The 13,539-nt window shown below is 44.2% G+C and overlaps 1 protein-coding gene across 14 annotated transcripts in view; it reads right to left on the reverse strand.

The window, feature by feature from the left end:
- KDM2B (lysine demethylase 2B) overlaps positions 1-13,539 on the reverse strand; it is a 219,159-nt gene that overhangs the window by 14,495 nt on the left and 191,125 nt on the right. For 11 of the 14 annotated variants that reach the window (XM_075898620.1, XM_075898615.1, XM_075898621.1 and 8 more), the window contains 3 exons: positions 12,241-12,384; positions 1,177-1,264; positions 267-535 (listed from right to left, as the gene is read on the reverse strand). In XM_075898620.1, the coding sequence (XP_075754735.1) occupies positions 267-535; positions 1,177-1,264; positions 12,241-12,384 (501 nt within the window). The remainder of the gene's footprint in view (positions 1-266; positions 536-1,176; positions 1,265-12,240; positions 12,385-13,539) is intronic. The other 3 variants (XM_075898614.1, XM_025177937.2, XM_006135978.4) reach the window with 1 other exon arrangement.

Consider the following 13,539-nt stretch of genomic DNA (forward strand, 5'->3'; position numbering starts at 1 on the left):
AAGCTTAAAGTGGATTTTTCAAGTAAATTGCTAGTTCTTTGCCCAATCTTATCTAACCCTGAATAAAAAGCAAAGTTCATGTTGATAATTTTATTGCATGACAGATAATTTTCAAAAAGAAATGTCAAGGGCAATGCAATTTCCTTCCTAACTATTACTTGCTGGAAATCAAGAGACTCAAAGGATAGCTTAAAGCTGACGTGCAAGACCTAAAAGTGCCTGTGTGTGGGTGCTCATTAAGGAGATGAGGTTTTACCCTCTCATACCCGTTTTCTCATAGCAGGTTCTTGTGGTTTCTCAAATTTTCTTTTCCTTCGTATATGCACTTCATCTGACTTTCTCCTCAAAATAGAATCAACAGGGGGCTTTTTAGAAGGTTCATCAGATTTCCGCCTGGGGGTTTCTTCACATTCCCCTTTCCGTTTTGCTGCATCAGTTACTTCCTTATTATCTCTGTTCATCTTCTGTTCCTTAAGCAGCGAGCCTGGGAGATTTGATGCGTATTTGAATCCTGGTCCACGCTTTTGCTTGTACGCCAAAGAGAGAGAAAACACAAACAAACTTTATATCTTATGTCTTTTTTTGCTGTTCACTATGTATTTTATTTGAATCTTTTGTCTGGTTACATGCAGTTCATTAAATCACTAACTGGCTATTCACAAGCAGTCAAGTGTGGTAAATAATTTCAAATTCTAAGGAGTTTTTCATATATATAAAACATACTTTCTCCATATCAGATTATACAGAATCTAATATTTCACTAGTTGTAAGGGACACTTCAGATTTGGTTTCATTTAGATTTACAAAATCTAAAAAACAGCTTTTAGTTTGAATGTAAATATTCCCCCCTCTACAGGATTTGCTACACTGTTATATTTACACTCTATTAATGCATGGAATCCTCAAGTGAAATGACAGCAAAGAGGGGTGCTGGCTAACTTATTCTCTTTATTTTTGCTGAATATACAATAAGGAAAACTTGTGAAAATCAGAGAAGTTTTTAAAATAGTTTAAAATTAACAGAAAATGTGTTGGTTTGTTTACAACATGGCTTTTTAGATTAATAGGGCTTTTGTTCCATAGTCCTAACAAAACAGCAACAAAAGATCTGAATGTAGAAGATAATATGCAAGATTTAATGTCTCATGCTTATGTCATGTATTCCAGTGAAACTCACTTTCCCAGTTTTCCCTGCATGGTTGCACTTTGGACATTCCCAGCAGTTTGGCAGTTCATCGTTAACAACACCATCTGATTCCTTCACCTAGAAGGAAAGAGGCATAACCCATTTGCAATACATAGTGTTAGGTCGGAGTGCAAATCACATGCAGATTATCACCATCTAGAAGCAGTCACTACACCAACAGGGGACAGACATTTTGCATTGCTATCTTTTACCCAGGTCAGCTGTTTCTCTTCCAGCGTCTCCAAACTAGATGCACTAAAGGAACAACACTACCTTGTTTGCACTATGACGCGCATACTTCTAACCCTTTAAGATTACTGACCAAATACCAACAACAACAAAAATAAAAAACAGACTGGCAAGTTTAATACTTGAAATGGATTTTTAGTCTTGGCTTTTTTTTGGCTAAGATCAGGGATAATCCCAAATTAATAACTGACACATTTGTAGAGAAATGATTGTGCAATCATCTAATCGGAGACTGTCCCTTCTATCTTCAATTTACAATAAAGTTTCTCACTCATTTCCCTCTATCAGGCTGGCAGATAATCAGCCTTTTAATAATAACACCTAGCTTTTATAAAGTACTTTTAGTTAGTAGGTCCAAAGTACTTCAAAGCAATCAATATTACTATTCTCATTTTTGAGGTACAAATGTCTCCTTCCCCTTAACACAGAAAAATGTTTTTAAAAGTGAGGATTTCTGAATATACTTAAGAAAGCTCCTTAAAATGTTAATCTCTGATACAGACGGGAAAATAATGACAATGCAGGCTGCATCCCAAATGCCACTAAAATGGAGATTACCAGGTCACGACCAGGGGACAGGGTGAAACTTTCATTCAAAGTTAGGGTGTGCCTAGCAATTTTACTTCACCCTTCAAAATTACCCATTCCTTCTTCATCAATTCAATAGGTACAATACAGAGAAGAAAAATTTATTTCATTCAGTTTATTTGTGTTTGTTTTGTTTTTTAAAAGACAGTCTCCAAAACTACATTAAGGACTTTATGGTATAAGTGGTGATACGATCATGTCCCCAAAAAAGCTAATAGAATATAATTTTCATAAGCCCTTAAATCACTTTTGAAAGTGAGACTTAGGTTCTTTTGAAGATTGCACCTTTAGTCTTATTTTAGCAATGTCAACATGGAATTAAACAACAGCATAGGGATGGGGTTGAGGAAAGACAATGGTTATGGAAGTAAGAGTACACGGTTACTCATTTATAATAAGTTCATACCTTTAGTCAATTACAAACTGAAATGCATGAGAAGATTTATATGAAAGCAAAATAGCTTGGCAGACCAGTGTAAGGACACTGAATGCATAGGGGCTCGTTGGAAGCAAAGCCAGTAAGCCATCCAAGCTAGAATCAACAGCAGAGTAAAGAACATAAGGGGTCTGAATGTGAAATAGCAGCAGCGCTATACACGGCTTGAAAGACTTGTACAGGTTTTGTTAAAGAAAAGTTTCTCAACGTTTTTAATTCAGTGAATATTCTCCTGCAGCACTAGAAGAGATGTAGCCTGGATCCTTGAACCAGGCAGAGTGTGACAGCTCTAGTTTCACTAGCCAGTAAGAGTGAAAAGTTAGTACAGGCAGTCCCCGGGTTACATCAATCCGACTTACGTCAGATCCCTAGTTACAAACGGGGGGAGGGGGATGGAGGGGCAGCTAGTGCGGGGTGCCCGGAGGCCGCAGCCCGGCGCAGGGCCAGGTGTTTAACGGCGGAGGCGGATTCCCCTTTAAATCTCCCCGCCTGCCCCCCCTCCCCCCGGTCTCCCCCTTACCACAATGCACCGGGCGTGCCGGGCTCCCTCAGCGCTGCCTGAATGGAAATGCTGCCGCCGGGGCGCAGCTAGTGCAGGGTGCCTCCCCCACTGTCGCTGCCTCCGGCGGCGTTGGGGGCGCTTCCCCCCAGCAGACCAGGGCGACGCGGAGCTAGCGCCCCCCCTCCCCAGCAGACCAGGGAGACGCGGAGCGGCTTTTCTCGCCGCGGAGGACGCGGGCGGTGGGACCAACCCGGCAGCGCCCCAGCTGCTCTGTCCCAGGTGTCCAGATTCAGCCGCTGTTGAAACTGACCAGCAGCAGCTGAATCGGAGACGCCTGGGACAGAGCAGCTGGAGTGCTACTGGGTTGGTCCCGCCACCCGCATCCTCTGTGGCGAGAAAAGCCGCTCCGCGTCTCCCTGGTCTGCTGGGGGGAAGCGCCCCCCGTGCTGCCGGAGGCGGCGACAGTGGGGGAGGCACCCTGCACTAGCTGCGTCCCGGCGGCATTTCCATTCAGGCGGTGCTGAGGGAGCCCGGGGCACGCTTGGCCCCAGCCCCAGAGACCGGCCATGGGGGGGCAGGGGAAGGGGATGCGAAGCACCGCAGGGGCCGCTTTAAAAAACTTCCCGCGCCGAGGCCAACTTACATCCAAATTCAGCTTAGAATACCAGTTCCGACTTACATACAAATTCAACTTAAGAACAAACTTACAGTCCCAATTTTGTACATAACCCGGGGACTGCCTGTAATTCTTTTCTGTTTGGTCCTTTGTGTTGAAGAGCCCTTTAAGTTTTAATAATTTTAAGCACTGTAAGCAAAATGGGAGGAATTTCAAACATTTTTATTTTGACTGTATCACTTAAACCATCCTTCCCTCTTCACAAGGGTGGGAATGTGCCACAATGAGTTTATGTAGGTTCGCCAACTTTACGAAAAACCCCAAGAGGAGTCAAGTCAGAAACAAGGTATTTTTTAATAGATCAAGTTTGACCTAAATGGAAGACAATGGTATTTAGGCCCCTTTCCGTGAGGTTTAAGGCACTGAACAGATGTGGGAAATTGTAGGCAAACTAATGAGACACACAAACCTGCCACTGAATCTGTCTCAAAGCAAGCAGGGGGTTGGTGTCTAAATCACAGCCTGTAGCTCCTTCAGTAACAAAGGTCCAGCATGAGGACAGCAATTCTAGGTATCTCAATGTGGGTACAGCTATGCAATCATCCTATTAAAGTTTGTGAGAATCACAAGGTATTGTTTTTCTGAAATCATTAGGCAAAAAGCCATGTTCCACTGCAGTGCTGGAATAAAAAGGGAGTGACAAGTGGCTAATGAAGAGCACTGGTACAACTGTTTGCATAAAGAAAGGTCTTAGATTCCATGCCTGTTTCTCTACCAGTGCACCTAATGCCATTCATCCTCTAATTCATTAGAACTAAATTCATTTGCAAGGTTTGGAAAAAATACATGCCCTCTCTTCCCCCAATACCACAATTTGATGACTAAGAGGGAAAGTAAAGTGGGAACATTCTTTTATTAAGAAAAAACTAAATTTGGTTCCTTACCTATCCCTTTTAAGACATCTGAAAACACAGTGAGTCACCAACTTTAACAGCATAATTTGGAACATGCTCAATCAATTGACTTAATCAGCATGGATTACACTTTTTTTAGGAAACAGTAAAGGATATGCAATAAGGATGCTAGTTAGGTTACGTCTTCAAACTGTGGGGGTGATCCAAGTTCCGGAGTTTAATACAAGTCTAGTTAAGACCAAAGCTCTCTGTGCAACTGTTTTCTGAGCCCCACTCAGAGGTTCAGAGCTCCCCCAAGGGCACAGGGAGCTCAGCTGATTGGCAGGGGGAGGGGCATCTTGCTAAGCAGCAGCTTCAAACGGGAGCTGCTGCATGCTTTCCAGTGTCAGTAAATATTGTATTAGTCATGCTTTCCTTGCAAATACTATTTCTAGTTGACTCAAATTTGTTTAGCATTTCAAAGCTGAGCTATGTGTGGATAATACGCATTTTGGTATGTTTACTAGCTTGAACTGTTAGAAAGGATGATGATACATATACTACAAGGGTAATGTTAATTCTCTTTTTTATTTGATTTTATATTAAATATCATAAGCATTGCTCCTTGTTAACTATCCCTTTTTTAATGTTTTCTTCTACACATATGGGCTGCTTAATAATATATATACACACACACACACTCTGTATCTATAAAAAAGTTTTTCCTATGGGATGACAGAGTTACATCATCATGTCACTCTGCATCCTATAGGAACATGCCTCCCCAGCCAGGCCCTTCCCAGGGCCCATGTGGAGTACTGGGGATGCTTACGGCCCCAGCTCTCCTGCTCTCCTCCAGGGAATGAACGGAAAAGCTGGGCCTAGGGTATGCCGCTTGGGATCTGCCACACCTCTCTGTGGCATCCTCCCTGGGGGAAAGCCAGGCTGGAATGGCTCGGGACTGACCCCTTCTCGATGCACTTGGGAAAAGTCAGGCTTGGCCTCTCCTGGTGCATGGGGGGGAAAACCAGGTCTAGGAGTTGCACCTGGCACATGCCCCAGCCCGGCCTGGCCTGCCCACTGGGATTAGAACTGGGCCTGGCGCACACCACTGCCTAGCCACTGTAGTTAAGGTTAGGCCGTAGGGATAGGGGTGGGGATGGACGAGGGGGCCTTGTCTAGCAGAGGAAAGAGGAGGCCCAGGCTAGCAGGAGGGGAGGAGGAAGTGGGAGAAGGGGGGACCTTGCTGGTGGAAGTGGGGGGTGGAGAAAGAAGGGGAGCCTGGCTGGCACGGCAGGAGGAGGTAGTAGCAGCACTTAGCTGGCTTGGCTGCAGTCTGGCCCTCCCCAGTTGCCAGGGGTAAAGCCAGGATTGGCTACTCCCTGTGACGGGGGGTTGGTGTGCGCAGTGAACAGGGGCACAGCCCCCATGTGCACATAATTTCAACCCGCCCCAGGATAGAAAATGTCAGAGGGAACACTGGTTAAGAATCACTAAATCCAAGTCAAAGAGTGTCCCGGCAACATCTGGTACTCCTGCTCTTTTCTGGAATAAGGGAAGCTGACGGGCATTTGCTTCCATCAATCTCCCACTGTAGGGACACTGCCAAGCTCAGCTTAAGGTAAGCCACATATTTTACTTAGCTGGAGTAAAATACTTTAAACTGAGCTTCTGCCTCTAGTGTAGACCTGGCCTTAAATTCTGTTTAAAATCCATACATTCTCTATGGAAATGGACAAAGCAGAAATGGCTGTGTCAACAGAGGACACACCTAAGCCATAATCACCCAGACACTCTCTCCTTGGATACTTCGTTCCTGAGAAAAACGAGAACATGACTACAACTCCCCTAGCCTGCGACATAATCCTTCATAAATGGAACTGAGATTGACTTTGGCAGTCCCACTGGTATGCTAATGTGGTCAGCACCTTAGGGACTCCCTCCAGTGTCTCAGTTGGAAAAGTCTGCTTGATGTGGTTATAAAAGTTCACATGCTGCAAGTAGGTTTTAGGTAAGAGGAAACCCTTCCCGTCCTCATGCAACCAAGCTAGGAATTTTGAAAAGGGTGGGCTTTCTAACTTGGTACAGTCTGAAAGGGAGTGGAAATGTCAGTGAGAACATGCTTAATGAACTGTTCCCACCAGAAAAGCATAGGAAGTGCTGTGGAATCAGCTTACCAAGACTGGGCTCTGAGAACAAGTCTCTCCCCAGAAAGATCAGACATAATGGAAATTTAAGAGTCCAAGCAAGTTCACACTCTTTACTGATCCCAACCATTCTTGTTATTTTTCTCCCACAAGGAGTTCATTTTCAGGTCTATAGTTTTTTCCCCCCCCCAAAGATGGCATCCAAGACCAACATACACAGCTGCCTATTTACTGTTACTTTTTCAAGCATGACTGGAAGAAGAACCTTCTATGATTGGAGACCCTAGGTGCTTGCATGAGAGGTCATAAAGGGGGTTTCACACTATCAAGTTATTTGTATTGTAGTGGGGGCTACTACAATACATTGTGGAGCCCTGTCATGGTGCTATGCAGTGCCCAGGAACAAAGAATAAATGCAAAGAGCGGCTCCCATTGCATCATCTTCTCTCTACCTTTCTCCTTCACTGTACACTCTCTTTTTTGGAAGCTCCTAAATCCCCGGTGAGATGGTTTTCTTTTCATCAAATATATGTACTAAAACAGGCATCTTGAACAGACCACCTACTGCAGTGTTTCTTAAATTATGTTCTGTTGCACACTGGTGTGCCGTGAGGCAGTCGGAGGTGTGCCGTGGAGAACAACACAGAATTCAAAATGGCCACCTTCCCCCCCAACTTTTTTTTTTTTTTTTGCTCAAAAAAAAAAAAAAAAAAATCCTTGGTGTTCCCCATAAAAAAAATTGTTTGGTGTTCCTCGGTCTTAAACAGTTTAAGAAACACTGACTTACAGAAGAGGCACTGGAGGATACACCACTGCTATAAGTCCCCTGCAATTCTGAGAGTTCCAGAGAAGCTGGAGAGAGATATAACACTTTCTGAGAACAAGGACCATGCTAACATGGTATTTCAAGCCAGGGACAGACAAAGGGAATCCTATAGGGCATTATCTGCCAGCTGTTTTGCTTGCAAAAACAAAGCCAAAAGCCCACACCTATTTACCAAGGTCAGAGCTGCAAATAGCTCACGTTTCTGAATTTTCATAAACACTGGAAGTGATTTTTCTATGCTGCCAAACCAGCACTCAGCTGGGTATTCTCTGGTCATGAATATACATGACAGCAGCAGTACTTGCTGATCCACATTCTGCATAGCTAGCTCACATGTCAGGAAACCCCAAATTTAGTTTGGGGAAAATAATGTTTCAACTGTCACTAAACAGTGAGTTTGTCCTGCAGGATAGATCTTGAAGAATGTTGTTTATTCTCTTGGGATGCGTCTACACAGCAGGGCTTAACTCGAAATAAGCCACACAAATTGAGCTACGTCAATTGTGTAGCTTTTTTCGAAACTGGAAGCATCAACATAGCACTTCTTCTGAAATAGAGCACTCTTCCTCCGACTTCCCTTACTCCTCATGCAATGAGGGTTGCAAGAGCTGGAGTAAAAAGACCTCTAGCTTGATAGTATTTTGACATTATTTTGAAATAACAGTTTGCGTCTACGCAGCAGGCAAAGTTATTTTGAAATAATGCTAATTATTCCAAAATAATGTTGCTGTGTAGACATACCCTTAGGGATGTTGACTAGCTGACTACCCAATAAGCAGGCAGTAAGGGAGCAGGAGAGCAGGAGCCTATGCTGAGGTGAGCCAGCTTAAAAGCCACTTCACTCTAGCACCATCTTCACAGAGGGGCACGAGGAGGAAGAGGCACAGCGGGGGGACTGGACACAAGCCAGGAATCAGCTGATTTCTGGCTTGCACCTGGTCCCAGATGCTATGCCTCTGCTTTTTAAATGGAGTAAGAGCCACCTAGCTTTTAGTCCATTTAAAAAGCAGAGGCACAGTGGGGGACCGGGCACAAACCGGGAATCGGGATTCCTAGCTTGTGCCAGGTTCCAGATGCTGCATCTCTGCTTTTTAAATGAAGTAAGATGCTCCATTTAAAAGACAGAGCCACAGTGGGGTTAGCTGCTGGGATGGGGAACTAACCTTGCAGCCACTCTGCAGTTTCCCCCAATCAACTAATTGAGTAATTGATGGAAATTTCTTGACTACTCGATTAAATTAATATCTCTATACTCTGTGAAGTTATAGGGCTGGACAGAGGAAAATTTGGATTAGTCTGGGGATGTGAGTTTGGTGCACTGCAATAGCAAAGCAGTGCTTACTGCAGGTTAGGACTAAGGTGCCCTGGAGGAAAGACTACAAACTCCATCCCCTGCTAACCACTAGCTCCAGTACAGTGCTATCACTCTTTTGCTAAAACATAAAGGCCTTATTGTCAGAAATGTTGAGCAACTGCAGCCTACCCTCCTACCCCCAGCTGTGACAGCTGAGTGCCTCTGGGTAAGGAATGGCACAATTTTCAGAGATCAGGGAGCTGAAAAACAGCACAGACAGCATTATCCAGAGCATGGGGTTCCCAAAGTCTGGAATAAAAACATTCTTCTGACATGAGTCCCTGTGAGTCCCACAGGCACAAAGTCTGCCTGTAGGGGATATTGGAAAACAGTTAATTATGGCAATACCAAAACCATTTTTAACCATAAATTGGGATGATGATGATGAAGATGATGAGGGAGACAATGTGCATAACACTCCCAGAATCAGTTCTGGAACAGAGGGACTCAGAAGTCTCCCAATCAAGAAGATGCAAAAGCCCACAAAGAGGATAATGAGGATGGGATTTGCAATTATGTTCAGCATTGACCTAACTATTCCCTTTGAAGGCAGTAGCTGTTGACGTCAACAGGAGCTGAGTTAGGCTAATGCTTAGAACATCTGAAATCTAAAACATACCTGTTGTGTGCCCTAGTGACTACGGTCTTTGCCTTGTGACACAGGTAGTGCTCGGAAAACTCAATGAGCTCAGAGTCAGCCTCTGCTGAACACAGGTTCTGGACAAATACATGAACTAAGCTACCACTTGTCCTTTCTGAGGAGCAGGAAGGTTGTTGTAAGTGTGGGGATTGTGGTTTTTAACTCATCTAAAACAGATTTTTTATGAACAATCTAGCCTTTTGACTGTCCTAACCTTTTGCTGACCTAAAGAAGCCATCTCTTTCTCTCTCTCAAACACAAATGCGCACGTATTTGTACATGGCAAAACTACTCTGTAGATTAAGGTGAGAGACTACAGCATCTTTTATATCGTCTGACTGCACCCCAAGTGCAAGATCCTGCTTCTACCCCATTCACAGTGTTTATGTCTACCCTAAAATCAGAGACCTGTGGCACAATCAAGGCTGCCTCGGGTCAACTGGCTCAGGCTTAAACTATAAAATTGCCGTGTAGATGTCTAAGCTCAAGCTGGAGCCTGGGCTCTAAAACCCTTCAAGAGGGGAGATCTCAGAGTCTTGTCTCCAAGCCATGCTCGAACATCTGCATTATTATTTTTAGCTTGCAGCCTCAGCCCCATGTCTGAGTCAGCTTTCCCAGGCTCTAAGACTTGGTGCCCTGAGTATTTTATATCAGTGTAGACACGCACAGTCTGTCCAGAGTCCTCATGCTCAACTCTGGGCCAGAGATCAACCTTGTCCACATTTGCCTGGAACATAAGGGACAACAAATCCTTCACCCTACTCACGTCCCAAGTTGGGCCTCAGATCACCCTACACCTGTGGTGTCTAACATGCCAGCCACTAGCCATATATGGCTATTTGGCCTATTGAATGTGTCTAGTTCGCTATAACAGTAGCCACTATACTGGTGACTTCAGAACTGGTTGGACACCACAGCCCTATATCCAATTGGGGAAGGAGCAGGGATATCAAATGAGTATTGTGTAAACATCTAATCTCTGAATTTATTGGCAGCTGCACTTTTAAACACAGGGGAGCAAGTGCTCTGTAAGATGCAGCAGGCGGGAGGAGGAGAGGGAGACAGGTCCACAGGAGCCTGCACGTGTGTGTATTGGCTCCCATCTCTCCTCCTTCCTGGGATTCTGCCTTTGTGCGAGGACAGGGTGGTGGTAACGGTGTAAGGAACAGGCAGAACTGTGGGTGCCAGCTTAAAAACTGACTCCCCATGGGCACCAGCTCCCGCCTCCCTGCCCACTTGGGTGTATGGGGAGTGAGGGGGCTGCATGTAACCATTAGGATTAATCGAAGAGCCCAGGCTTATCTTTTAATCATGTAAACAGCTACACACAAATATCCCTAACTGCATGCATGTCCTATTTTACAACCAAACCATGCTACAGTAATCCATCTAAACAGACAAATTCTGTTTCCTTCCTATAACAGCTGGGTTGGCTTGGTGGAAGACACACATTTACTTTCATTGGTACAGGAAGGAGCTAGATGTTGGGTTAACGCTGGAATTTTCACTAAGTCTTCCCAAACTGACATTTAAATTTCTCTGAAGGACAATGTTCTAATATTCTAATTTCCAACGTGCTTTGTTTACATTAGGGATGTTAAAGTGTAACCATTAACATGGCTAACTGATGAGCCTGGGTTCAATGGTAATATGCATGGGTACACACAGCCCCTCCTAATCTCTCCATGCTTCTGCCTCTAATACACTGTAATTTTCAGTGGTTACATGATTACATAATTAAGCACATTTTAACATCTCTAATTTAAATAACTTCAAAGGTCTCAGAAAGGTTTTAATTCACAAGTTCAACTCCTTACTTCGAAGTTATTTATCTAAGAAGATGAACTTTTACTTATGTCAAACACTAAGCAGATTGAAGAACTTTGAAAGCTCTATTGAGAAGCAGGGAATTCTCTTCTTATAGGGATAAAACAGCTACTAAATCCTTTTGATTAATACTCCCTTCTTAGAGAGTGCTTTGGGTTCCCAGGATGCCAACCTGCACCTTGAACCAACTAGGGAGGTAAGCAACTTACTGACTACTCAATAAGCAAAAGCTCAGTCAGTCAGTCGACACAATGATTGATTAGTTGCTTTCCCCCCTTATTGCCTCTATGACAAAGAAGCAGCAGGGGGAGGGAAGAAGTAGGGATGCTGGAGGGAGCCAGCTTAAAAACAGATTCCCCCCAGCTGCAGCGCCATGGGAGGGGGAAGGGGCACAGCAGCAGCCAACTTTGAAATGTACAAGAGTCCCTGCTGGGGCTCTTGTACAAAACCAGCACCCGCATGCAGCCTAGGGTCAGCGGGGAGTCCCTTGCTGACCCCAGGCTCCACATGGGCCCTTCCTCTTTGAAATGCACAAGAGCCCCCGCAAGCCCCGGGCACCATGCAAGTGCCAGCTTTGAAATGTACAAGAGTCTCCAGCGGGGGCTCTTGTGCATTTCAAAGAAGAAGTGCAGCATGCAGCCTAGGGCCAGTTCCCTGGCTGAGTTCCCTGCTGACTCCGAGTTCCCTGCAGACTCCAGGCTCCATGCAGCACCTCCATTTTGAAATGCACAAGAATCCCAACTTTGAAATGCACAAGAGCTCCCGCTGGGGCTCTTGTACATGTCAAAGGCAGAACACAGAAGTGCCTATCGACTAATCAAAGGAAATCCCATTGACTATTCAAATAGTTAATTAATCGAAATTTAACATCCCTAGCCAACTCTACATTCTCATTTAGTTTCACAAAAAGGCTTAAGCATTTAGAAGTGACTGTGTCTGATTTTCACTACTATCAGAGTCATTTTCTTGGACTCACCTTCAGGCATCCTGGGTGTATTATTTCATTACAAATGGAACATTCCATTAGCATGAGATTAAACTTGCCCTCCTCCTCTTCCACAGTGTCCTCTTTTCCAGCTTCTCCGCACACTAGACACACAGCAGTGTGAGGCAACACCGGCTGTTTGTACAGATGAAAAAGAGATTAGAGCATAGGTAACATAATGGAGAAGTCCATCAAGACTATATCTGAAAAATTTCACAACAGTTTGTGTTTTGATTGTTTACTGATGAATATAACTGGATGTCAACAACAACTGCCCCTCCTATAAATAAAGACAATGCTGAAACATTTTGTGTTCTAACACAACAAGTAGTGAATGAGATTCAGAGGGCCAGGATCATCCCTCCCCAGTGTAATATCATGAAAGCCAATGGACAACCTGAGGGATGAATTCTGCCACCTAAGTACATCAGCACATAGACCCTGATCTTAGAAGTCTACAGTAGACAGAATCAGAGCCCTGCTTATGAGTTACTGTACTGTACTGTAATAAAGTGACACAGAAGAGAAATTAGTACATCAAAAATATTGCTCTGTTATACCTCAACCTCTCTTGGCATGTAGGCAGCAACCCTATTTTACAGAAAGAGCACAGGAAGGAAATCAACCAAGGGCACAAAGCAAGTCCATGGCAACACCATGACACTCTAAACTCTTAGCTCTAATCACAATTAATAGTTATACATAGTATCACATACAGGCCACTCTCAGGGTTAGGATACCATTTTGTAGGCACTGTATAAAAACACAGGACAATAGGAGGCAATGGGGTGAATTCCTAGCAAGTGGAGATATTTTTTCTTCCAGGTCAGATCTCAGAGAAGATGCTACAATTGTCCACCAAGATTAATTATTTCTGTTACCTTGGTGAGAAAGTGCCAAATGTCAGTATAATTAAGAAACTGTCTTTTGCCCTAATAAAACACACAACTGTAGCACTGACCACCTCAGACGTCATCCAAGAGGCACATACCTAGGACCTCTTGAGTCATGAGCCAAAAGGCACCTCCCTCTTAGTCCAGGCTCTTGCAGACTCAATCTCTACAGCTGGCCCAGCCACCACAAGTGGAGGAAAATGTGCCACACTGAGCAGACAGGGGTTTTCCTGGTTTGCTGCAATATGGTGTAAGTCTTGTGACGAGGGGGGGAACCAAGACATGCAAAAAATGTGGTTCCATATGAAATGCAATCAGCTAGATTATATATCACTACCTGTCTATGAAACACTCAAGAGCTGAGAACTAGGGATGTAAATCGTCAACTGCTCCATCA

The sequence above is a fragment of the Pelodiscus sinensis genome, chromosome 15 (assembly GCF_049634645.1).
Source record: "Pelodiscus sinensis isolate JC-2024 chromosome 15, ASM4963464v1, whole genome shotgun sequence".
Taxonomy (NCBI): domain Eukaryota; kingdom Metazoa; phylum Chordata; order Testudines; family Trionychidae; genus Pelodiscus; species Pelodiscus sinensis.